Source organism: Neltuma alba, unplaced genomic scaffold (genome assembly GCF_004799145.2).
Source record: "Neltuma alba isolate B1F8T4 unplaced genomic scaffold, ASM479914v2 tig00011578_pilon, whole genome shotgun sequence".
NCBI lineage: Eukaryota > Viridiplantae > Streptophyta > Magnoliopsida > Fabales > Fabaceae > Neltuma > Neltuma alba.
This window is the reverse complement of record NW_021636231.1, coordinates 86,225-112,188: the sequence shown is the minus strand read 5'-3', so window position 1 is coordinate 112,188 and position 25,964 is coordinate 86,225. Positions and strand designations below refer to the sequence as shown.

The window sequence follows — 25,964 nt, the reverse complement described above, 5'->3', positions numbered from 1 at the left end:
AAGTCATGGAAAAAATAGTAGGATGAATTTACCAGAAAAGATTAGTCCTTATAATATAATTAATTATTCAGTCCAAAAAAATATAATATAATTAATTAAGATTTGAATTGAATTCCTCTCAAGAAAAGTTTTCACATTTAATGTCTAATAATATTTTGAACGTAATTGTCAAACTTAATCATATCTCTTTAATTTAGGTGAGGTGATTAGAGGCATGATATAATTGAATTAAAAGCGAGTGTTTTTTTTATTTGGGAATTGCTATAAAGTTTCAAATAAAGGATATAATTGCTAAAAAATTTATTGACAATAAAACAATCTATAATGACAAATTTTAGTGTGAAAAATTACTCATTTGTTATTAAAACTTATTAATATTTATTTTTTTAAGGCTTCATTGTAATTTTTCCTATTTTTTATTGGAAAATTTATTCTTCATTCTAACTTGTATCATCAGGAATGTAGTTGCTTGTAGATTAATAGTTGCTTGACCTAGTTGGTTTGCAGCTTTATTTAATTGAGTTTTGGATTATTTATATGTTGAACAAGTGCTTTTTCTTTTTCTTTTTCTTTTTTTAATGATATTAACCAGTGCTCTTTTTTACATGTCTACATTCAGAGTATACATGGGAACCAATTAATAGGTATATTTATTTTGAGGTTTCTAAAAAATTGTACCTAGACGAGTACTGAACCAAGATGCTGTTTTGCTTTACTCAATTTCTATCATTTGGTTCATGCCTTGCGTGGGGAGAGTTAAGATCATTATGACTTTCAATTACTACTACCTCCGATCCTAATTATAAGAGCCAGTTGACTAATTTGAGGAGATTAAGGAAATAAGTTGAGTTAGTTATTTGTCTTAAATATGTATTGTCTTTCCTAAAATATCTTTATTAATTAAGTATATTGACTAGAACTATTATTGTTAGAAGGGTTACTTTGAAAAAAAAATGTATAAATATGAGAGATAAAGTGGATTGGGGTCTTATATTTAGGACTAAAATAAAAGTCAAACAGGGTCTTATATTAAGGACCGGAAGTAGTATTATGTAACCATAATTAATTAATACTAGCATATAATTATTTTTTTAAAAAAAATAGTAAGAATACATTTATTCTATTGTTACAGTAATAAAATTGTTAGAATATATGACGACGTATTTTTATATTAGATAGTTATTTCAGATAAAATCTGATTTTTTTTCTGACCTTAATTTCACCATTCTTATTATTACAGTGTTAAAATTCAATCTGAGTGGCTCGATTAGATCAGTGAATTGGTGAAAGCAAAATAACGTTGTTTTAAGTTTTAAAAAGCATAACAATACGTATGTGGTTTATCTTAATAATTATGATTGGTTTGAATTTGATCCCTGGCTGGCGGAAAAAAATAACAGCCATTGATCTTAAATCATTGTTCCAATTAATGGAATGCTGTTCGATGGCCAAAAAAATCCTATTCAATTTCCAATACATTACTTATTATATAGTAAGATTATATATTTTATATTTAAAGTACATTGTAGTGCTACCATCTCAATTTGGATCTCCTCAGCTTCCAGCGTTGATGTCCTTAATTTTATTTCTTAACACGGGTCTCCACGAACACTTAAGGAAAGACAAAAGACAAGGAGTAAGGCGAATTAAAGTCCATCTAGCATTTAAAAATATTTTTTAGGTATATTTAATATTATGAAATATTTTGTGATATATTTAATATTTTAAAATATTTTTTAGGTGCATTCAGTATTCAGAAATATTTTTTTAGTCTTAGTGTTGGATGCAGAAAATTTTTTTCGGGTGAACTTTGAGGTGTTAGATGTACCAAAAAAATACTTTATGACGTTAGACACACCTAAAAACTATTTTACAGTGCTGTATACACTACAAAATACTTTAAAATGTTGGATGATGCACCTAAAAAACATACTTTAGGGTGCTGAATGCACCCTAATCTGAGTAGGAATGACTGCTAAATTTTAGCTGTGATCTACTAATTATATCAAAGAATGGAGTAAAATATAAAATTGGCGTATTCCTTTATGAAGGCATACAATTTTTAATGCCAAACCTTATATGCAATTAGTTGTCGACCCACATTGAAGCTGAAGCTAAAGCTAAGATGTGAGCTTAGTATGTTAAATGAATCCTAGTATTTGAACTTGCAGACTATTTTTCTCAAATAATTATTTGATATCTGACGGTATTGATTAATTAAGCGTTGATCGAGCATTGGGGGATGCGAAAATATATATTACCAACAAGATAATCGTCGTTGGCCCCAAAAAAAAAAAAGATAATCTTCAACTTAAGAACCTTTGAGTCGCTTTAATTTGAACTTATCTGTATTGGTAAGTTAAGTAGGACTAAATTAGAAATCTTACCACAGGGAATACGTTGAAGATACATTCACATATATATATATATATATATAGAGTTTTATTTATTCTACAAAATTAAATTAGATCAATTCAAAAATTTAGATACACATATTGAGATTTAATTTTAACCTGTGATCGAATTGAGAATGACGCATATGAAAATGGCATATCATCCCAAGTGTGAATTCGAAATAGGAGTAATAATGTGGAAGTGAATAAGAAGGACGTAAGATTTTTACAGTAACGAGTCAAAGCATGAGTAAATGGATTTTGGTAAAAGGAAGAAAATTCTTTCACATATCATAAAATTATTTTAAAAATTATAATTTGGTTTCTATCTAAACACATCTAAATGAGAGAGAAAATGCTTCACAAAATGTCTTACAATTCTTAAATTATTTCAAAACGTGTACTCCTCTAATCCTATTTATAGAACAGAGAGATAAAATATTTTTTGGTTCTATTTATAAGGTACTGAGAGAAATTTTTTGTATGAATGTACAATTTTATCTCTTATTTATTATTATGTTGATCTTATTTATATGAGGTATATTGTATATTAAATAGGAATAAAGTTAGAAAGTTATTAAATTTTAAATGAGAGTTAATAAAGTTTAAATTTTTTCTTGATTAGTATAAAACATGCTGAAAGTGTCTTATAAATAGGATCATAAGAGTACTTGAGAATTGAGATGAGAAAGAGAAAGGAAAACAAATAAATTGATATCATTTTATAAAAAAAAAAAAGGATAGTTATAACATTAGTGCATAAAAATTCGAGCTCAACCGATTAAGTTGATCTGGAAATTGGTGAACTTGTCACCCAAATAAACTAGAAATTAATTGATTCCGATCAACCTTATTGACCTTAGTTACTTGGACGGGTTTAGACTAGATTTCTTACAATTTTTCCTACTTTGCTGAGTCTAACATGACGTGTTTTGAGTTAAAGAAAAATTAGCATTCCATCATAATTATGCTTTGGTAACTTCTTTTTTCTACATTATGTGTAGCGTATGCATAATTGTTCTATTTACTTATAGATTCATATTTTTTATGTAACTACTATTCCGGTCCTAAATATAAGACCCTTATATTTAGGACTGAAATATTATTTTTTTCATGGTTATAAATGGACATTTTTGTATATTTTAACCAAATTATATTATTTTAATCCCAATCAACTTTATCCCGATTGGACTATTAATTCTTGAACCATTAGTTCGAGCAATTTAGCGACAAGTCGAAGTTTTTAGTACTTTACATAACATTAATAAGCATTTGTCATTTCATAGGTGGGCGTTTGTACAAATTTAATTAGCTAGTGATTTTGAAATTTAGATTTAAATGCTTCATCATCTTTATCATCATACCCAACTTGACTCATATCAAATGGATTACTATATATTACTTCGTATCTTAAATATAAAATCTCGTTTATAGATTATAAATAAAACTTTATATTTAAAACCAGAAGTAGTAATTAAGATGAAAAACAGGAAAGCAATCATTGGAGTTGGTGGGATATTTTTCTATTCTAGGCAACGAGGCAAGGAAGGGCAGCAGAAATTTCCTGAGATGAAGTCATGGCACACAAAAGGCTAAGAATAATCAATACTTATTTCGTTTGGATTAGTTCAGTAGGCACAACAATGGATGATAAATAGAGATTATTTTTAATATAATTTTTCATCACAAGTAGATGTATTCTTGCCAGCATCCTTCACATGTCCTTGTACACAATATTATATATAAACTCATCTATTTAACTATATGCAATGCAAAAAAAAAAAAAAAAAAACAGAGGTGGTTGGAAAAAAGAAAATGTAAAGACAGATGTAAATTTTACATACATACAAATCTCATACAAAAGCATAGTTTCCCACAAAAAGATTTACATGTCAACTTTTGATTTAAATTCACATACATAAACAAGTACACGCTAAGAAATGGTTTCAATAGTGCTAATATTATTTTATTTGATTAATTAAATTAGTCCCCAGATTAAACTTTTGTGAGAGGCAATTATCTTCATCCCTAAACCTTGCTTGCAACTAGAATTGCTGTTATTTATTTGGAACTCCATGCTCCATAAATTGTTTAAATTAATTCTTTTCTTTCGCTCTTAATATTTTAGGATTAACAAGTTTTCTTTTTATCAAAATCAATTTAATTACATTGGCACGTATAAACATGTCAACATCAGGTTCGAATTAGAAATTCATTCAAATATACTACCTTCGATCCTAATTATAAGACCCGGTTGACTTATTTGAGGAGATTAAGCAAGTAAGTTAAGTTAGTTATTTGTAATAAATAAGTGTTGTCATTCCTAAAATATCCTTGTTAATTAAGTGTATTGGCTAGAACTATTATTATTAGAAAGACTATCTTGGAAAAAAATGCATAAATATGAGAGACAAAATATATTGGGGTCTTATAATTAGGACCAAACAAAAAGTCAAACGGGGTCTTATATTAAGGACCGAAGGTAGTAATAGGTAACCTTGTCACAAGGATAAACTTGTTGTTGATAAACACGTTTGCACAAGTTGAACCAACTTTCATGATAATTCGATTTATATAAGAGAGAAGGCACACACACATTTTATATTCATGAATTGGTTGTATATAATATAATAGAAAAAAAAAAGTAAGGATAAAATGGCACAATCTTATATTTCCATATGACTCTTTTTTTAATATTAGTATTTAATATCTGAATTAGATGCATACAGTTGCAGTGTAACGTGATTTCAAAATATGGTTTACCTACAAATGGCAACTTTTAGTTCTACACAAATATGATTGGATTGGTGTTTGAACGCAACTTAAAGTATATTGTTTTGAAGTTTTTTTTTTTTTATTTTGGGGAAAAAGAGCTTTTTCGCCCCTTAGATTTTGAATACGTAGTCTTATTTAAAGGAAAGCAAATCATTTATACTCAAACTAATTAATCTCTGTTCGTCACCTTATCACTTGTTTTAGATACACGACCTTATGAATATTAAAAAAAAAAAAAACTACTCCTCCTGTCTTCAATATATAACCTAATTATTGAGTTGATTATGATCTTAAATATAAAAGTTATTTCTCATATTTAAAGGAAATCAAATCATTTATACTCAAACTAATTAATCTCTGTTCGTCACCTTATCACTTGTTTTACATACACAACTTTATGAATATACTCCTCCGGTCCTTAATATAAGACCCAATTCTTGAGTTAGTTTTGGTCTTAAATATAAAACCCATTTCTCATATTTATCAATTTTCTCTAAATTAACCCTATGGATACTCCCTCAATCATAATCAAGTAGAAGAGAGAGAAGGGGTATTAAGGAAGATGATTATGATGTTTTAGGAAAAATTTGTCATTTTTCTTATAATTAACTAATTTACCTAACTTTCTTAATCTAATCAAATTAGTTAAATGGGTCTTATATTAAGGACTAGAGGGGTAAAAAAATACTACTCTTCCGGTTCTTAATATAGGACCTAATTATTGAATTGATTTTGGTTCTAAATATAAGACATATTTATCATATTTATCAATTTTTGCTAAATTACCTTTATGAATACTTCCTCAACTATAATCAAGTAGAACAGAGAGATAGAGGATATTAAGAAAGATGATTATGCTGTTTTAGAAAAAACATATTATATTTCTTATAATTAACTAACTTGCTTAACTTTCTTAATCTAATCAAATTAGTTAAATAGATCTTATATTAAAGACTACAGAAGTATAATTTATGAACATACAAAAGAAGATAAGGAAGGCATCTTCATAGAAAGGCAAGGAAGGTTTTGGAGATTAGAAATGGTTAGCAATGGCGTACTCCAAAGAAGATGACAAATATTTTTTTTTTTTTAAAATCTGAAGGAGTTGCTTAAATTACAATTAATTAATTAACAAGAGCAAGTGGATGATTCACCAACTTTTTCTCCCTCCAAGCCACTCATCGGCCTCTTTTCGACTTCAAATGTATCGTGAGTTGGCTTGTATGTACCTTTTAACCGCACCTCTTTTGGGGTTTTTGAGTTGTAAAAAAGAAAAAAAAAAAAACAACAATCCATCATAACTGTGCTTTATTAACTTTTTTATTGGATTATGTGTGTTTTATGTGAGTGTTTTATTTATCTGAGAGTTAATATCCTTTTTATATTTTAATTAAATTAAATTATTCTAAATGGCTAGTTCGATTTTGAGTTGACTCTAGTTTGAATCATTAGTTCTTAAAGTGTTGTCTTGATCAATTCATTGATTAATCTGATTTTTAATATCTTGCAATACACTGTTTATAAAATTAACGATTCATCAACTTTGAACAATAAGAATTACAAACTAACATTAGCCACTAATGTTTTCATCATGAATGGACTTTTTTTTTTTGGCCAAAAACATAGGTATATTTCTATTGGAGGTAATTTTATTTGAGGTATTATCGGATACTAAATGTGGGTAACTCTTCTAATCAGAATTTAAATCTTGGCTTGTCACGTTACGAAAGAATAGCTTCTTCTAACCAGACTCAATTCTGAATTTTTTTTTTTTGATAATGTGAATGGACTCTCTCTTATTATAGACGTACAAACTATGACACCATGACGCAATTAATGAGAAATGGGCCAGAGGCTTCAATTGGGCTTTATGATCATGCTTCAGTGTTTGCTCTTCGCTTCACCGTTCTTTGCCGGCCGTTATTGCCCAGCGGGGTCACGACTGATCTCGCGGTTAAGGAGAAGGTGAGCTTTTATAAAATACTTGCCAATATCTCTACAGCATATGTAATTTACAGCTGCGAATTTTCCTGCTGATTCCTTGCCCTCCTTTGTCTTCTCCTAGCTCGAACCTGCCAAGAGGAAACAAGGGAGGCCCCGCTAGTAAGGCACCTCTGGGCAAGCTGTAGCTGCTAAAAAAGTTGCCTTTTCCTCGTTTCACCCTGCTTTTAGAGAGAGGAAAGCTCATTGCTTGGGTATTGTCTCTGCTTCCTGTTCTTATTCCGCCTCGCCAAGAATTTCTGGTTGAGGTGGATTCTATTGATAGAGATCTGGTTAAATTGTTTTTCCTTTGCATTTTAGAGCACGTAGATTTTAATCCTCTGCTGGCCTTCTGGGGCATCTATATCCTTGGTGGCTTTGTTAAAAACTGTGTATTTTGCTTGTTCAGCGGGGCCTCCTGAATTGTTATTAATTATTAGTCTCTAGTGTATCATTGCTTCATTGATATGATACTGCTAAAGAAAAGATAGAAGGTCTTGAGAGATGTGATGGCTTTTGTGAGGAGGAATCGCACTGGGTGATGTAAAAATCTCTTTATGCATCATGGATATTCGTTGTTCATTGCTTGCGATTCTGCTCGGTTGTCCCAGGGATATGCAGTTTAGCGGTTTGATAAAATGCTTGCATGTGGTGTATGTAAAAATTGTTGCCTAGCTTTATGTTTTCTTAATGTGGCAGTTTGAAAATCCTCCCTATAAAAATTAATTGTTAAACAGCGCTTTTATGTGGGTTTAAGGATAGTGACTTATTGAAGAATACTGTAGCAGGCAATTAGTACTTTATTAAGAATATTATTGTTTTGATGTTTACGTTTCAATTATGTTATATGGACAGGTATGTTCTTTTTGGTTTGTTGAGGAATTCTGTTCATAAGGGGTACAATGACGAAGCCTTTGTTTCATGTCATCTGAGATATTGAGCGAGCTGAGTCTAAAGGGTAACAGAAGTATGATACTTATTCAATGTGGAAGTACAATTTCTTGTCCGATTCTCTCTTCAGTAGAATTTAAGGTAATGGCATGTACTGTGTGATCTTATATTCTAGTTGCTCAGAAAAACCACTTCATAACGTAATGCTTTTGATAGAGTATGGACGGTTGTAGAATGTTGCTTCAGACTAAGGCAGATATTGGAGCTCTGCTATTTGGTTATAGGATCTCAAAACCTCTAACATGTGTCTCACACAAGGTACAGTGTTGACCATTAATGAAAAGACAGGAGATATTCAATGTAGCATTTTGACTAAATTTTGATTTGAAAAATTCTGATTGTACTTGCTTTCATTGCAGAAAAATTATATCAGAAGTGCATTAGCTTTTCCTTTGATCCAATCATCTCTCAGCCATAACGGAAGAGCACTAGGTAGACCCAGAGTGCTGGAAAAGTAAGTTATCCTATTTTCGCCATAAGTTGCTATCCACTTCTGCTTCCCATTTTGTATAGTACCATATACTTCATGCTTCACCATTTAATGCTACAATGCATGACAAGCTGTATAGGTCAAATAGGGTGTATTCCAAGTCTTGAGAATCATATTTCCATGATTTCTTTTTTTACTTGGAATGCAGAAGAGGGAAAGGACGAGTTGGAAAGAAGGAGCACCACTTATGGCAAAGAAGAGATTCTGCTAAGTCTGGGCAAAAGGCGCTTAGTCTTATCAGAATTGTATGCTTCTCTAACCTTTTCATTTCGTTAAGAATATTCTAATTGGTGTCCTAGAAAAAGGAACAGTATTTTGTGTTAATTCAGGTAATGAACAAAAATACAAAATAATTAACCAGACGGTGGCAGAAAAAAGAAGTCGGTCTTTCTGTGTAGTTTAATTTGTTGTGCATTGCTAATGGGGAAATGGCAGGTGTCTGAACTCCCTAATGAAAAAGAGGCTGTTTATGGGGCATTGGACAAATGGACAGCTTGGGAGACAGAGTTCCCATTGATTGCAGTTGCGAAGGCTTTAAAAATCTTAAGGAAAAGGGGCCAGTGGGTTCGGCTAATTCAAGTATGACCTTGATATTCTTGAGGGTTATTCCTGTATGGTTTTTAATAATTGTATGAGTTCGCTTAACTTGAGTGCTATCTGGGACTTGACATTAGATTGTTTTTCCGGGGAATGAATTATAGTTTGTTGTCAGGTCCTTAGATAATTGAATAGGTTAAAGAAAGCTGAAATTAGTTAAGTTGATGATTCAGATTTAGAATACAAGATAAGGTTTCTTATAAATATTTACTGCAGCTCGTCTGATCAAAATCTGATTCCCCTGATGTAGCTTCTGCTTAAATCAAATTCCCAGCTAGTGTTATTCTTCAATTGAGAAAAGGTCCAGTTTGTATTCTTGTCGAGCTTATAGATCTACATCTTATGTATGTTCTGGATATTAAAAGTTTTCAAGTTTTTGTTTTTTCCATCAACATAAAAGAAATGCCATCTATTAATATTAATGAATGTTGTTATGTGCTGGTCCTTCTTACGAATGTCACTATTTGCATATGAGCATAAGAAAACGAAATTAAGCTGTTGATGAATGGTATCTCTTTCACTCGTTAGCCCTGAGTGTGTTGTCTATGTCAATACTTGATTTCGATTACATATGGCGATGGAAAGAAATATCACTGGTTACTGATTCTTAACACTACTCAGGTGGCAAAGTGGATGTTAAGCAGAGGTCAAGGAACAACAATGGGGACTTATGACACTCTTCTTCTGGCATTTGATAGGGATCGGAGGGTTGAGGAGGCAGAATCATTGTGGAACATGATTATACATGCCCATACACGCTCTCTCTCAAAGAGACTTTTTTCAAGGATGATTGCATTGTATGACCATCATTATATGCCTGATAAGATAATAGAGGTACCATTCTTTTCTCACCTTCACGTGGATTTTTCTGCAGTTGTCTAGTTTGACTCTTTGTACGTGTGTCTAAATTATGTTTGCTTCAACGTAGTGAGCTCTATTGCTTTCTTTTCTGTATGGTCAGGTATTTGCAGACATGGAGGAGTTGCGTGTAAAACCCGATGAAGACACAGTTCGCAGAGTGGCACGAGCATTCAGAGAACTAGGTCAAGAAGAAAAGATGAAATTGGTTATAAAAAGATATGGGCTTAAGTGGAAGTATATTCACTTTAATGGTGAACGGGTTAGAGTGAGAACAACAACATGGGATGAAGATGATGAATCAACCACCTGAAATTGGATTCTGTTTCCACGAGGAAACAGTCTTATCTGGGTCCGAGATACTTAGAAATGTATTCTAATGTAAGTAAACGTAACTGTATATGCAAAAGTTCATTAGTTTGCTCTATGAAGTTAGATGGAAGGGAAAATTCCCAAGGGTGCTGCTGATGTCAAGTCTGTATAACTGTATATGGAAACCGCTTAATTCAAGGAGCGAATTTGAATTTTGTTTTTGGACCAAAAGGAGTACGTTGGAATAGAGCAAGATATAGTCCTTGTATGAATTGGGATGCCGTAAGATATAATTCAAGGGTGTTTTTACTTACCGTGTTATTGAACTTAAAAGTATGCCAAAATATGTAAATTAGAGAAAAGAAATTATAAATATGAAAACTGTTGATAGCTATTATTAAGACGTGTTTGAAAATATAATTGTATTTTCATAATTTCCCATCTAATTTTGTGCCAGTAACATAATTCTTGCAACTCTCAACTCTCTCGTGTTTTAGGTTAAAATACATTCTGTTTTGTTCACGGATGACATGCTTTTAGATTTAAAGTTGAGAAATGCCTTTTAAGGGACAGCAGGTCTTTTGAAGTAAGGAAATACAAATAAACACACCATCATTTTTATTTTTGGTTAATTTTTCACTTCAGAAGATCTAGGTTTTAAATATACAATCTTAATTCTTATATGTAATACTCTTCTGGTCCTTAATATAAAACCTATTTAACTAATTTGATTAGATTAAGGAAGTTAGATAAGTTACTTAATTATAAAAAAATGACATATTTTTCCTAAAACACCATAATCATCTTTCTTAATATTTTCCTTTCCTCTTCTACTTGATTATAGTTGTGGAAGTATCCATAGGGATAATTTAGAAAAAATTGATAAATTTGAGAAAGTCTTATATTTAGGATTAAAATCAACTCAATAATTAGGTTATATATTAAGGACCAGAGGAGTACAATTTTCGTAAAAGCAAAAAAGCTCGGTCATTTTCGAAGCATAAATCGAGTCCTCTTGATTTAAAATATCAGAGACGCCAGAGAACAAAAAAGTTGAGGAAGCAAACCATGGTGACATTACATCGTGCTGATCCTGAGAGAGTACAAACCAATCCCCAATCTTAGCGCCATGATCCTACTGTCCTTCCTAAATCCCAATCTTACTTTGCCTTTTCTTTTATATCTATCTGTAATGCTTCCATCATTTGACTAATGTACAATTCAAATGTAAAAGACAAAAGCCACTAAGAAACAACCATAATAATATCGGAAACATTATAGAAAAGATACAGCAACTGTACTTCTAACAACATATTGCTTGTAAGTCCAAGCATACCACCCAAAATAGTACTGATCTCCATCTGACTCAATCTTTTCTGGTACTTGACTTCTTTTTGCCATCACTGTGATGGTGAAGTTCTTTTTCTCCCTAACATTTTCAAATTCCAGAACATTCGGAGAGGCTAAGATGGTGTATTCCTTTGGTGACTGAGCACTGAACTTGTAGACACTCTTGGGGCTACCAACGTTTGTGACTACTCTCACAACTGTCTTCTTGCTACCACTGAGTCTGTGAATTTGGATGGATGGATAGTTGAGGTTGTTAGGGTCAGGTAATGGATTTGGACAGCGATAGTTGAGTTTCAATTCTTGAGTTTCTCCAAGGGTACATGTGTGAAGAATGTAGTCAGTGTAGGAAGAATCATAAATTAGCCCAGGGTCTGATGCTTTCAGAGGTTGGAAGTGGCCAGAACCATATGCAAATGGAGTCGCAGGTTTTCCTGTTTCTTCTTTCATTGGCTCTCCCATGTTGTCTGTTGTGCTGGCTGCAAGAAAACAATTATTTAACTCGTAATTAACTAGGATGACCACAATAATAAGCTTTATCCTATTAGAAGATGTCGGTTACATGAATTGTATGATGCTATTAAACTCTGGTAACAATTAAATCTTTGGATAAATTATTAACCATGAGGTTCTGCTTAAGTAATTACATGTGAGATAATTGCATCCAATGCTGTAGATTTATCTTATTTGTGTGTATAGCTTCTCTGTAGATCATTCATCAAATATCAGATCATCTCTCTCTTGACCTTGTCTCAAACCCAAATTATCCATGTTGGATTATGTTTTCTCCTTTGAGCTCTTTTAAAGTCTAATTAAATATGACCATACTCAACCTAAGCAAGAGACAAATCAAGCAGTTCTTGTATGGGTCAAATCTGAATGATCATCATCCCTGTCAACGTATAAAAGTGAATTACTGTTGACATGCAGGTTATCACATCAAATTTGAAAATGAAGGTTAGGTACCTGTGGTGATGAGGGCAGATCTGATAGCAGCAGAGGTCCAAGTTGGGTGTATAGCTTTGAGAAGAGCAGCAGCAGCACTAATGTGAGGACAAGACATGGAAGTACCAGAAAATATGTTGTACTTCACTACTCTCTTGTCTTTATTTGACCTTGTTGGCCCATCTGCCTCTGTCCATGCTGCCAATATGTCTACTCCTGGTGCTGTGATGTCTGGCTGCATTTCACCCCAAACACACAAAAGAGGTTAACTTTCTGGTCTTAGCCTCCTCAAAAGTGCCCGTTTGGTTCAAAGAGTCATAGGGAATGTGGTGTCATGGAATAATGATTATAGAGCACCTGTTTGATATGCCATCAATAAATCATGGAATGAAATTTATATTTTATGTTTGTGGTCTAGTCCAAAGCAAAATGAGGGTAACAGTTATCAGTCTCACAGGTGTAGTTTATAAGTTTGAGGGATTTATCCATCCAATAAGCTAGTCTTTTAGGATGGGTTCTCACTTTAGATTTATGTTCATAACTGTAAATTGCTTGGAAGTCTGTGTGCATGAAGGAAATATTACCTTAAGAACAAAGGGATCGACAATGTTAGGACCCCGACTAGAGAAGTTGGCCAAGAGAGGAGCAGGTTTAGTGTGCAGCACGGTGGTTCCAGGAAGAAGTTGAACCTTGGGATCATTGGATGAACGCAGATATTGCAGAAGCTTGAGGGCATTCTGGTACGACACACCAGTGGCTGAAACAAAATGAAGATCACATGGTACGTCGTTTCCAAATGCTGCAGAGTTTCCCAGAATTAAACCAACCCCACGAGCTCTTCTCACCTCTAAGCCTTTTGCAACTCTCCCTCCTTTCCCTCTCATGCACAGAACTATCTTCCCTTTGACCTTTTTGGCCTCCAGCGAACCCTCCAGGCAATACCTGCGTTTCATTTGTTTGTGTTTTTTGATTAGCTTTCTTGAGTTTAAGATGCACTAGTTTAATGTCGCAGAATATGGTTAACAATACTCACCCTGAGTCGTTTTTGGCAACGCTTGAATTTTCAACGTTTCCTGCGAATACCAATTTGTGGAAGCTGCGATTCATTTGAATTGGTGTGATTGATCGTCCCTATAGAGTGTTCAAAACCAAAATAAATGTTATTATAATTAAACACGAACACGCACCCACTCACATTCTTTAAACATATAACGCATCATATTAATATGAACTAAATAATATACCTGAAATTTTCAATTGTTTTTATTGTTTGAACATTTATTTATTTATTATTAAATAAAGCTACTCATACTGTCATAACTCATGCGTGTTACCCGTGAATCTTACAAATCTTTGAAAAAAAAAAAAACAGATATGTTTGGCCATTTAAGACGCAATAATGATTAAATTTAGATTAATTAGTTGTATGGATGAAAATAAGATACTTATAAAAAAATTAATACGTAATAGGACATATTTTGGTCATTTTTAACAATATCATTTTTTTTAATAAACAATATCATATTTAGAATAAGACTTGCAAAAAACAAACATTTAATTTAAGAGTAAAATATATTGACTACCTCTCTATTATATTTAAATAACAGAAACCTCCCTCCCATTTTGAAAACGTATATAAACTTCCTTTCAAATTAAAATATATGTTACACAAACATCCTTTATACTTTTAATATTTAATTTCCATCCATCCAACCGTTAGTTAACTGTTAAGTTTGACTTTTAAATTTTTATTTTGACCAAAATATCCCTCTTTAACATAAATGTTATTTAAACATTTAAATAGAAAAATTTTGGTACAACAAAAAATAATTATAATACATGTATTTTCAAAATTTTTAATATGTTATAAAATTTTTAATTTCAATTATACTATAGAATTATATAATTTTAGTTCCTCATGAAATATTGAAACTTAGGATTTTTTTTAAATAGCTAGAAAATATTTTAAATGCTTAGTTTCTTATCACATAATATAAATTATGCGAGTTTAGAAATTTATATAAATCATTTAAATTTATATTTACATTAACTAAATTATTTAATTTTTTGGCCCAATACGAAAAAAACATTAAATAAACAAAAAATTTAAAAATAAAAAAATAAAATTAAGGTAAAGGAGAAAATCTTAAATTTTTTGATATAGTTTTAACCAACATTTTGGGATTTAGTATTATGAAAAGTAATTTAGCAAATAGAAAATATTTCAATATAAATTTGAATTAAAAAATATTTTTTAAAATATTTTTAACAGAGTTAACAGTTTGGATTTAAATGTATATTTTTAAAATAGAGAGAAAATTTATATAATTAAGACAAACTGTAAAGGAGGTTGGAGTATTTTACTCTTAATTTAATTACCTCAATTCTGGTCCCATTACGGAGCAAAACTGGGGCAAGAAAGGTCCGATCCAGAGTGCTTGCCCCAACTGTAATGATCCACGGAGCCGGGTTGGACAAAGTCCGGCTTGAAGGCCCAGAGTTGCCTGCACTACAAACCACCACAATGTTCTTCCTCGTAGCCTCCAATGCCGCTCTCGCAATCACATCGTCTCCGTAAGAGATAGGTTTTGGATATGCAATTGAAATGCTCAGAACGTCGACACCGTCTTCAATGGCATCGTCGATGGCCTTCAGCATGTCAACATCCGTACACACGTTTCCCAGGTCTTTGGATTGCCCTTTGATCGGCCAGCACGCTTTATATATCGCCAATCGGGCCAACGGAGCTCCGCCGGAGGCCGTGCCATTTGCGTATCCACCGAGGGCCGACGCGCTCGGGATGGTGCGGCCGGCGACTATGGAGGCTGTGTGGGACCCGTGGCCGTCTTTGTCTCGAGCTGATTTGTAGTCTTCTTTCTCGTGCAGAGAGCCAAATACTGCTTCATAGCCTTGCAGGTAGTACCGAGCTCCGATGATCTTCCTGTGAAGAAAGAATTGAACGACAAATTAATTTCCTATTTAAGAAAAAATTAGTTTTGTTTTTTTTTTCATCTGAAAATTAATGTAATGTAATTGTTGCATGCAGGAATCAATCATTAAATTAGCCATTTTAATTATGAAATTGGATTTAAGAGCACTAGAAGCAAGGAAAAATTTTATATATGAAGTGCGTTTTTAATTTAAATTTGAATTTTGTTTCTATCTCATTTGTCCTTTATCCAAATACTACCTCCTTCCTAAATATGTTAATATGAGGCTTAATTTGAAATATAAATTATATTACAAAGTATAAACTAGGTTTTATTTATACTATCTCTGGTTCTAATTATAAGATCTTATTTATAATTAGAGGTAGTATTTAGGAGCAGAGATAGAATATCCTAAATCCCAATGAAAATAAAAGTTAGATGCGTAAATAAAAGAAAATGTGGACAAAATGCGAAAAGATATAATAAAATTGTATGGACTGAAAATTCTGATTGAATATATATAATCATGACAACTTATATGCTTATTTAATTTAAAAATAAATAATTTTCATATTAATTTAAAAATTAGAAATTCAAATAGAGTGATGATAATTGAAAGATAACAGAAAATACAAATTTTTAAAAGGAAGGAAAAAAAACCCCTTAAATACTACTTGCCTTAAAATACTACTTAAGATTTACTTTCTGAATGAAATTTAAATATATGGGTTTTAAATTTAACCAATGTTAATAGCAAGAACTAATGAGTGGATACGTGATTCATAAGAGAAATCCAAATGTTATACGTTATTTTATTTTTTTGTAAATATACCTCCACAAAGTTTAACACACCTGGAAATTCATAGACCATCCATATTGCAAAAGGTAGTTACCTTATCCATAACACCTTTCTCCAGTTTTCAATTTCTCATCAGCCGCACACATTCCAGCACATCTCAGAAACAAACAAGCCCGCTCAAACCAAAATAATAATAATAAATAATAATAAATTAATTGAAATGATTTATAAATAGTTTTTTAATCGTAATTTATAGAATGCGAGGTAAATATGTAAAAAGAGCTTTAGTTCGACTTACATAAGATGTACTTATAAGTAACTTCAAACATAATTCTAAAATGGCCTCTCTCTTTCACGTGCTCAAGATCAGATTAACTGCTTTCCTTGCACACTTGAGAAGTGATTGTGTTATACAAAAGATAAACTATGTGACAAGAATTATTTTCATTGTATCAAAAAAATATGTGATAAGAATTTTATCTGGTAAAACAAATAAAAAAAACATCTATCTTAAGCTAATTCAAACAGTTACAAACATTCTTCATTAATTGGACGTACTGCCTATAGTTTCTTAACCCCCAATTTTAATCTTAACTTTTTTCTTTAAAGGTATATATCAGAAATATTTTTAGTAATAACAGACACTATAATATCGAGTAGAGAATGCAAGAAATAAATCTCCACATATATATATATATGAAGACTTAATCCACAATTACTTGGTGAAAAAAAACGAGAATCTTTACCATCTATACCAATTTAAATTGAAGATTATTGCAACAAACTTTAATCGAATTGAATTAGAACGTATGTTTTTAACAGTACACTTGTACTATTTTCTGACCAAGATGCTCATACCATGTGCCTTTTAATTTCATGAACTTGGTATTCTACCAATCAATAATATAAAATTCATATCATCAACCCGTGCTAAATTAATTAGGAAAAATTCTAATTAAATCCATTTGAAATAGCAAAATTCTAATTTAAGTCTACACTTTTAACAAATTCTTAATTAGGCCAAGAGGCCTAACTGGGGATTTCTAAATGTTGCTAAAAGACCAAAATGCCCTTCATAATTAAAAATCCTAATTTTAGTTTTAATTCTTTTAATTGAATTTAACTAACATGTTTTTTTCTTTAAACATTATCACATGAAAATTTGGCCAAAAACATTATCATATAAAAAACAAAAAAAGAAAAATAACGATTATAGCCCATAAAAAATAATTGAAAATTCAAGATAAAAAAATACATAATTTCTAGATATCTATAGAATTGCAAAAATATGGGAACTAATAAAAATTTTACATTTCAAATGTAAAAGATTAACAAGATCAAAGATTTTTTTTTTGTGTGAGAAAAAGACCAAATCAAAGATTCATGGAATTCTTGAATATCTATCAAAATTAATTTTACTATTTCACAACTTACAGTGAGACTCATTAATTCATCTTCAATTTTCCGGTCTTCAACATTTATTCAATATCAAATTTTTATTATATAAAAAAATAAAAGGCTATAAATTCTAGAGTTGACATAAGGTTCACAATTACAAAACACACCTTTGACATAAAATCTAAGAAAGACCACGTCCTCATTAGTAAATCTACTAGAATAATTAAAACTAAAATTAGATTTACACCTACATTCAATTTTCCTTTTTAATTACAAAGAGGCATTCCGGTCTTTTAGCAATATTTGAAAATCCCTAATAAGGCCTCTTAGCCTAATTAGGAATTCGTTAAAAGTATAAGCCTTAATTGAAATTTTATTATTTTAGATAGATTTAATTGGGATTTTCCCAATTAATTAACCACGGAATTAATAATATATGCTTTCAATGAATCAGTTTACTTACTATAATGAATAGGGTGTGCACAAGAGACTTGTGCGGAACATGGATGGCCCAGAAAAAGGACAAGACAGTGTGATGAGGATAAAATAATGGAAAAGGGGCAGAGAGGTTGAAGAGGAGGACAGTGGAACGCGAAAGAAGATCACAAGATGAGAAAACGAAAGAAGACAAAAAGAAATTAAGTCAAAAAGACAAAGAAAGAATCACGTAGCTAGACGTATAATATATATATACATATATATATATATATGTGCACACACTATATCGGTTCTTAATATAAGAGATAGTTTGTCTTTTATTTCAAGATAATTCTCATAGTAATAGTAGTTTTAGTTACTTAAGCTTGATTAGTAAGAATATTTTACAAAATATAATATCTATTTTTTTATAAATAACTAATTTAAATAATTTTTTTATTTATCTAAATTAATTAACTATCTTTTATATTAAAAATTAAAAGTAGTATATACTCTAGGGAGACTGAGAGGGACACCCACTAAGTGTGTTATATATAGACTTAGCCCCACTTGCTTCTCAAAAGATGGCACTGAAAATGCCTTCTCTGACTCTTATCATTTTGTCCTTAATCTCTTCTTCCTCGAAAAAGGTGTCTCACAGGTTCAACAAAGCAACATATATAGCACTGTGCAATGGGAAAACTTCAATCTGTTTCATGTCATTTTGAAATCCTTTGCTCCCGCTTTCTTATGCAGCTCTTTTCAATTATCTGTAATTTCCCATACTTTAGTTGTATCATTTACGTTCTTGTCCACATGATAATAATTAAAGGCTATCTATGATAAGTTTATGATTAAAATTTTAATTTTACTTGCATCAGGTCAGATGTAATATGGTATCTTGTCTACATATATTTTTAAGATATTTTTTTCTTTTAAAATTAAAAAAAAGGAGAGATTCTGATTCATTGCCATAACGTAAAATAAAAATAATTCAAGTCATAAAAGATTGGTATTATATATAGATGAGCTCTTTAAGCTTTGAAACGTTACAATGAATCTCCCTAAACTTTCTTAGGTTTATGCATATAATCCTTAATTACTAGTGGTGTAGTTAATTGCTTATTATCTGTGTGTATTAAAGTTTAGAAAACTTAGATGCATATAACTCGAGAGGGCATATATACACAAAAATATAATTCAAGGGGTATATATTTGGGTTTATTCTTACCGAGTTGAAAGATTAGGTATGTTCGTTATTGAAAGTTAAAGGGGTTATTTGTATTTGATTCAAAGTTAATAAATATTAAAAATGACCACGAGATCCATATGTACTTGATTAATTTATACTCTTTCTGAAAATAACTGACATTCCAAAAAAAAAAAAAGAAGCTATCTTAATTAACAAGGTAATGGATTATTCTGTGCACATTATCCTATATATAAATGCAAGTAGATTAAGTTGCTTTTGGTGTTCTTTGATGTTAGATTATGTATAAAGACTATGACATCTGAAAATGACATAACCCTAAACAAGTTACGCAATTGAGGGGAAAACAAATCGACAGCTTTTGCTTTAGTAATATCTAAGCCGCTACTCTCTATATATGTGTGTGTGTATATATATTGTGCTCTAAAATTAATTTATATATATATGAAAAAGACAACAAGGTATACTAATTAATTTGTGGCTTGATTGAGGAAGGAACCTGCGCATTCAAAGGTTCTAAAGTCGTTGAATATAGAAAATACTTTGGTTTCAAAAAGTGTTTGTCTTGTCATCATTATAAAGTTTCCCACAAGAATTAAAGAGAGGCAGAGTTCAAACAATTGGATAACATCTTTATTATAATTTAAACCCACTTAAGCTTTAATTCAGAGATTATGTAATGATTATGTCAAAAGCTACTAGAACTCCCTAATTTATTATATTGGCTGTGCTTCAAGCTCTATGCTCATTACATCCAAAGGATAAGTTTTTTTTAACAAAATCTAAATGAAAATTATATTAAAGGTCTTAATCTTCAAAATAATTATCATTCTTAAGATGTATATATACAGTACCCCCAAAAAAAAAAAACATGAATGATTATCTCATCAATATTGAAGAGAAGGAAAAAGTATCTGTAAAATGAGTCAGTTTTGTCAGGAAAAGGATTCAGCCTTAAACATGAAACTTTTCTTGGGGCTGCAAGGGTAAATTATTAATTATCAAGGGCAGAAATTCCTCTTCTGTAACTGTCCAAAAAACCAGAAAATCTTGGTGGTCATGTGTGTCTGTACCTCACACCTATATTGACTCACATGTGTGTGTATGACTCAGTTGTCTCTCATGTAATGTAACTTCAAAATGAAGATAACAGTACACAGTCAAAGTATAAAACATAAATAAATAAATAAATAAAAATAGGGGAAGAAAAAAACAAGGGAGGAGAGAGAAAGAATAAGTGACCTGTTACACAAGGAGGAAGGGAAGGCAGTCCCATTTTGGCAGATCCCTTTCCATCTTTGTGGAAGAGGCCCCATACCTTCATCTCTGAAGCTCTTTGATTCTGGCCACACACCTGCTCATGCATTATTGTATATATGTAATATCTGACTCACACATATTAATCTCTCTCTTAAATCAAAAATCAAATCAAAATTATTGACGCCAAAATATTTACATGTTAGAAAATGTTATTTATGCTGCATTCTATTTTGTTCAAAAAAAATATATTCAAAGTATTAAAATGGGGGGATAAAAAAAGGTACGAGCTAAATTTGAAAGGTTCATAGATTTCATTAAATGTGTAAAGGTTCTAAATTAAATTGAGTTTAGGCTATTTTCAAATCAAAGGGTTCTATCCCTTTTAAATGCATACTCTGTTTTTCTTTTTTTCTTTTTTAAACTAAAGAGATAACTACTGAAGTCTTGAGATTATAAGTGGAATCGAACTCACAATCTCTTTTTTACTAAGAACATGAAGCAAAAAGAGAAAATCCAATCTCAAAAAACTAGTTAGGAAAGTTTTTTGAACTTACAAACCATGGCACTTTATCCGGCTTCTTACTAGTTATGACCCTTCCTAGTCCTATCCTTAAACGCATACTCTTGATTATATTCATCTCTAAACAGCCACACACACGCACATTATTTATGTCTGAAGAGAAGTGATATATAGCGGTAAAGGCATGGAAATGCAGATGTATTTATATGCGATGTTAAGAATGAAAGACAGATTAATATATATTACGTACCACTATCTATCATTCCAACAATAATATCTTGTCCATATTTAGCTTTTGAGAGCAAGTCTTTTCCTTTCTTCTTCTTAATGGCCTCTTCTTTCCAAGGATTCAATGGCTCTTCTAACCCAACAAACTTCCATGACCTTGTGGTCTGCAATGAGTACCTTCCTGGTTGGCTCTCACGCACAGAAACCACTCCCTCCATTTCTGTCCGAAACGTTTCCTAATTTAATTTCTTCGAATAAATTAATTCAATGACCTAATTGAATGAATCAGTTATAAACGATTATACCTGATAGCCTCTTGGCTTCTTCTGGGGTAAGCACAGCAGAGAAGCCATTAATGGTGTGTTTGTAGCTGTAGAGAAGGGATGCCCGAGCTTCTTCTTCAGTTTCTTTCACAGAAACAAGATAGGAGCGATGGATATGTTCTATATCCTGCATCTTTATTCTGTCTCCACTATCGCCTCTGATGTCGACTATGTAGATCTGATATGTATAATAAAAATATATCTTTCAGTAATGATGTAACGAACACAGAACTAAACCCAGATAATTGAATAAAGCAACACAATGAGGAGGAGGAGGAGGAGGATGAATAAACCTGTTCATTCTTTTTGGTGCCTGAGACAAAGGGAAAAAGGAAGAGGAGGAGAAGGAGGAGGAGAGTTGTAAGGAAAGCACTGCTGCTGTGCGTTGCCATTGGTTTAGGGGAAATGAGGCATGAAACTTAATTTGATAAGAGGATTAGTATTTATAGAGAGGTTCTAGTTATCAATACACGCATTTCCACACTAGAGACATGAAAATATGATTACGCTTTTATACATACACTCCTTCTGCTCCTTATTATACAAGCCTTTCTACAAAGAATTTTTGGTGATGTTTGTGAACGTTTGGTAGTTTTAATGACATTAAATATATATATTTTTTATATATCCTCATGTTTAATAAGGCTAGTGAGAGATTAAAAATTAATATGAGGTTGAAATTTAGTATAGTTAATGGGAATAATATTAGAAATCACCTGAATTTTATAATAAATTTAATGCTTTTAACTATTTTTATTAGTACGTTTTAATTAGTTACAGAGTTCTCATAATAAGGATTAGATAAAGTAATTATATAATATTTGAAATTACTGGGTCAGAATATTTGAGTGTCCATCGTTAATTGTTTTTAATCTATAAGGTTCAAAATGTAATTATAATTGTTACTTCTTCCATTTTAAAAATAGTATTCCTTTAAATAAAATATTTCTTAATAATATTTTTTATTATAAAAATAAATAACTTTAGATTATCACTATGCGTGAGATTTTCCTCTTAATTAGTCTATAAGCCGAAGCTGATAGACTTGCTTTTTAAGCAAAATCTAACGATATTAATAAACGAAAATTATTTATTTTTATAATATAAAGTATTTTATATATGTTAAAATTACTTTTTTATTAAATAAGCACACATATATAATAGATATTCTAATATTTTTCATCTTTTAAATATTTTCTTACAAAGTATTTATTGGCTTCTTATATTTTATATTTCCCCTTTTATCTTTAATAACTTCATTTTATCAATTAATTCATTATTTTTCTTATTCGAAATTATTTTTAATATTTTTTTATCAAAAATAATCAGTTCAAGTACGAATAAATCATAATCAGATCAGTAGCTCTTGAGATCAAAATTACCACCGGTGGATCTGGTTTTTAATATATTAATTAATAAGAATAATAACATAAGGTTAGAGGGATAAAATAGGTAAAAATCTAAAGGAGAGGGGAAAAGGTCAATTAAGTGAAAAGAATAGGGGAATGGCAGATTCTCAAATAGAGGAACGGGGGATATTGAACCTTTTTAGATTCCCACAAGAAGCAGTCAAATATATGCGGCCACTAATATCTTATACATTACCTTTGGGCTTTAATTGTGATGTGGTGCCTTTTCCTTTTTTTGCCAGAAAATTAATAAATATCCTTACAATTACTGTGTTTCCTCTCATTATTAATCCATCAAAATATAGAAAGAAGGCCATTATTATATGTGCAATTTACCAAATCCTTTCATCCTTGATTTTATTTATTATTTGGATTTTGACAAATAATAGTGACAGGTGACTTAAAAGTGTACTTGAGTATTGGCTAGGCTCATGCTTTATTTTCCTCCCTTTTAAAATAGTTTAAGCTAATTAATTAACGTAATTTCTTGTTCTTATAAGAGAATATTATATATTTTTACTTAACATTGATCTTTTTTAATAAGCATGTAGGACTTGCCCATTTCACCATAATAATGCAAACTATTTGATTAAGATAAGTTTTTGTGTCTAATTTTTATGCTATTTTTTGATAGGAGGCCTCATTTTTCTCCCTTTTTTTGCTTCTTTTTTTTTGGTTTTCTTCTTTGCTTTTTATATTATTTTTTTAATACGATGAGACATAATTCAAGAGTTATCTCCAATGTGATATGTTCTTTGAATAATTCAATCTATAGCTTGAGAGAAAAGCTTGCCTTTTAATTCCAAAGCCTCATGTTTCTGCTTCAGTTCATTTACTACCAAACTCTGCCTCTATCTGCTTCGGCTTCTTTAGAAACATTTTATGTCAATTCCCCAAACTATTTTGCCCCACAAGTTTGTGTAAGACTTCTGATTTACTTTCAATAAAACCAGAACGTGGGCATGTCTACAAAAAGAATGTGTTATTAACACTACCTCCGGTCCTAAATATAAGAGCTAGTTGACTAATTTAAATAGATTAAAAAATATGTTATATTAGTTATTTGTAATAAATAGATGTTATTTTTTTTCTAAAATATCCTTGTTAAACAAGTTTATTGATTAGAACAGACTATCTTAAAAAAAAATAAAAATAAATATAAGAGACGAAATGAATTGATGTTTTATATTGACGATCAAAATAAAAATTAAATGAGATTTTATATTAAAGACAGGAGATAGTAATATAGAATAGGGAAAACCATATTGGAGGTACCTATACTTTTTTTCAATTTTCAATTTGGTACCTATGTGTTTTTTGTTCTTAACTAAATCTTTATTTTTCCTCTATTAACATCATTAATCCTTATGTAGAGACTAAAAATATCAATAGAACATAGTTATAAGAGCTAATGTTGCTAAAAAGATAAAATTAAATGTTTAATTAAAGGGAAAAAAACACATAGGTACCAAATTAAAAATTGAGAGAAAGTATAGGTACCTTCAATATGGTTTTCCCTAAGATATAGAAATGAGTATATTTTAGTTTTTTGGGGCATTATCATCAAAATGGACCAATAAAAATCAGCATGCACACTAGATACTAGTGTAGACGATTTCATGACAAGCCTTATCTTATTATTATAAATGAAATCGGAGTCATGGATCTCACAATGCTATTGTTATTTATCAATAATATTAAACTCTTTAAGTAATAATAATAGTTGTGCTAGGAAAAAGAGATTGGACTCCCCTGTTCTTAGATAAAGTTAAAGAGTTCCAAACCTTGTGAATATGTAAAAAAATAATTGCTTTACGAAAATTATTCTAATTAAACCGGATAATACTTGAATCTTATTACTCAATAAAATCTAACATGATAATAAAAGATATCATGTTATATTATACAAAAAAAGGATTAAATATATCATTTAGAAATAGATATTAAGAAGACCTCTACCCCCACACAATATTGAATTAGGCAATTGAAATGTGTGTGATTAAATGCATTTGCCTGAATTAGTGGTACAGGACACAACCTATGAGATCTCATGGCATGCCAACTTCCAGTTTCCATAAGATATATAGCTAACAATACCGAGAACTGGGGCATTGTTACAGACACGTAGTGGAAGAAAAATGGAGTTACCTCTCATTTTTAATATAAAAGCTAATTAAAATTTTAGTCTTAAATATGAGACTTAAGTACATTTTTTTTTATATTTATTGATTTTTTCTATAAAATAATTCTTTTAATGAATGCACATGTTAAAGGCTTTTATGAAAAGGGTACTTTCAATACAAATGATTAACAAATATATCTTAAAAGAGACAATACATATTTATTATAAATAATTAATTTAACTATTTTTTAAAAATATTTTTAATTATTTATTTAATTTTTATATTAAGAGTTCGAGATAATGTTGTATACATATTATAGTAATTATTCATTGAGATAAATGTCTTTGACTTTGGTTGCTTCGCAATGTGTCATTGCAAGAATGTGTGGGGGCAATGGTTAGTGGCTATACACTCAAAATCCAAGCTGGAACTAATTCAAGAATCCTATATAGCCTAAAGCCCATTAAGCTAATATACGCATATTCCTTCCAAACTCAGGCAATATTACACTTTCTCCCAGCAATTGAAGTTAATTTTTCTTACACTGCCAAGGCTAGGTATACACTATCCTTCTTTCTAGTTTAGTTTGTGGCCAAACATATCTTTACAAAAAAAAAAAGTGACTATTGAAAGAAAAGGGAGTTTGCAAATTTTTGGAGATTCAATTGGACAAGAAAATAAAAGAATATTTAAAAATTA

General features: G+C 30.7%; 2 protein-coding genes across 4 annotated transcripts; one reads left to right on the top strand and one right to left on the bottom strand.

Annotated features, from left to right (window-relative positions):
* The first annotated feature begins 7,177 nt into the window (after positions 1 to 7,177).
* Positions 7,178 to 10,372, top strand: LOC114715222 (pentatricopeptide repeat-containing protein At4g18975, chloroplastic). 3 transcript variants are annotated; one of them, XM_028900023.1, is made up of 8 exons: positions 7,178 to 7,363; positions 8,004 to 8,180; positions 8,256 to 8,357; positions 8,459 to 8,553; positions 8,738 to 8,834; positions 9,025 to 9,168; positions 9,808 to 10,020; positions 10,148 to 10,372. In XM_028900023.1, the coding sequence occupies exons 2-8, from the start codon at positions 8,070 to 8,072 to the stop codon at positions 10,355 to 10,357; spliced, it is 972 nt and encodes a 323-aa protein (XP_028755856.1). In that variant the 5' UTR covers positions 7,178 to 7,363; positions 8,004 to 8,069; the 3' UTR covers positions 10,358 to 10,372. The 3 variants fall into 3 exon arrangements, with proteins under 3 accessions (XP_028755856.1, XP_028755857.1, XP_028755858.1); XM_028900024.1 differs by lacking the exon at positions 8,256 to 8,357 and having other exon boundaries at positions 7,181 to 7,363; XM_028900025.1 differs by lacking the exon at positions 7,178 to 7,363 and having other exon boundaries at positions 8,102 to 8,180; positions 8,258 to 8,357.
* Positions 10,373 to 11,504: 1,132 nt separating this feature from the next.
* On the bottom strand, positions 11,505 to 22,125 carry LOC114715186 (subtilisin-like protease SBT5.6). The gene is made up of 9 exons (XM_028899982.1): positions 22,027 to 22,125; positions 21,716 to 21,911; positions 21,433 to 21,630; positions 20,645 to 20,756; positions 15,028 to 15,589; positions 13,682 to 13,779; positions 13,233 to 13,590; positions 12,670 to 12,883; positions 11,505 to 12,182 (listed from the first exon to the last, which is right to left on the bottom strand). Exons 1-9 carry the CDS (start codon positions 22,123 to 22,125, stop codon positions 11,632 to 11,634), a joined length of 2,388 nt encoding a protein of 795 aa, XP_028755815.1. The 3' UTR covers positions 11,505 to 11,631.
* Positions 22,126 to 25,964: the final 3,839 nt, after the last annotated feature.

Coding starts and splice junctions, on each gene's coding strand:
- LOC114715222 (XM_028900023.1), top strand. CDS start 8,070: ATGTCATCTGAGATATTGAGCGAGCTGAGTCTAAAGGGTAACAGAAGT. Junction 8,554..8,737: donor AGACCCAGAGTGCTGGAAAA/GTAAGTTATCCT, acceptor CTTGGAATGCAG/AAGAGGGAAAGGACGAGTTG. Junction 10,021..10,147: donor TGCCTGATAAGATAATAGAG/GTACCATTCTTT, acceptor CTGTATGGTCAG/GTATTTGCAGACATGGAGGA.
- LOC114715186 (XM_028899982.1), bottom strand. CDS start 22,125: ATGGCAACGCACAGCAGCAGTGCTTTCCTTACAACTCTCCTCCTCCTT. Junction 15,590..20,644: donor CCTTCCTCCTTGTGTAACAG/GTCACTTATTCT, acceptor CTTTCTTCACAG/GAAGATCATCGGAGCTCGGT. Junction 13,591..13,681: donor GTTGCCAAAAACGACTCAGG/GTGAGTATTGTT, acceptor AATGAAACGCAG/GTATTGCCTGGAGGGTTCGC.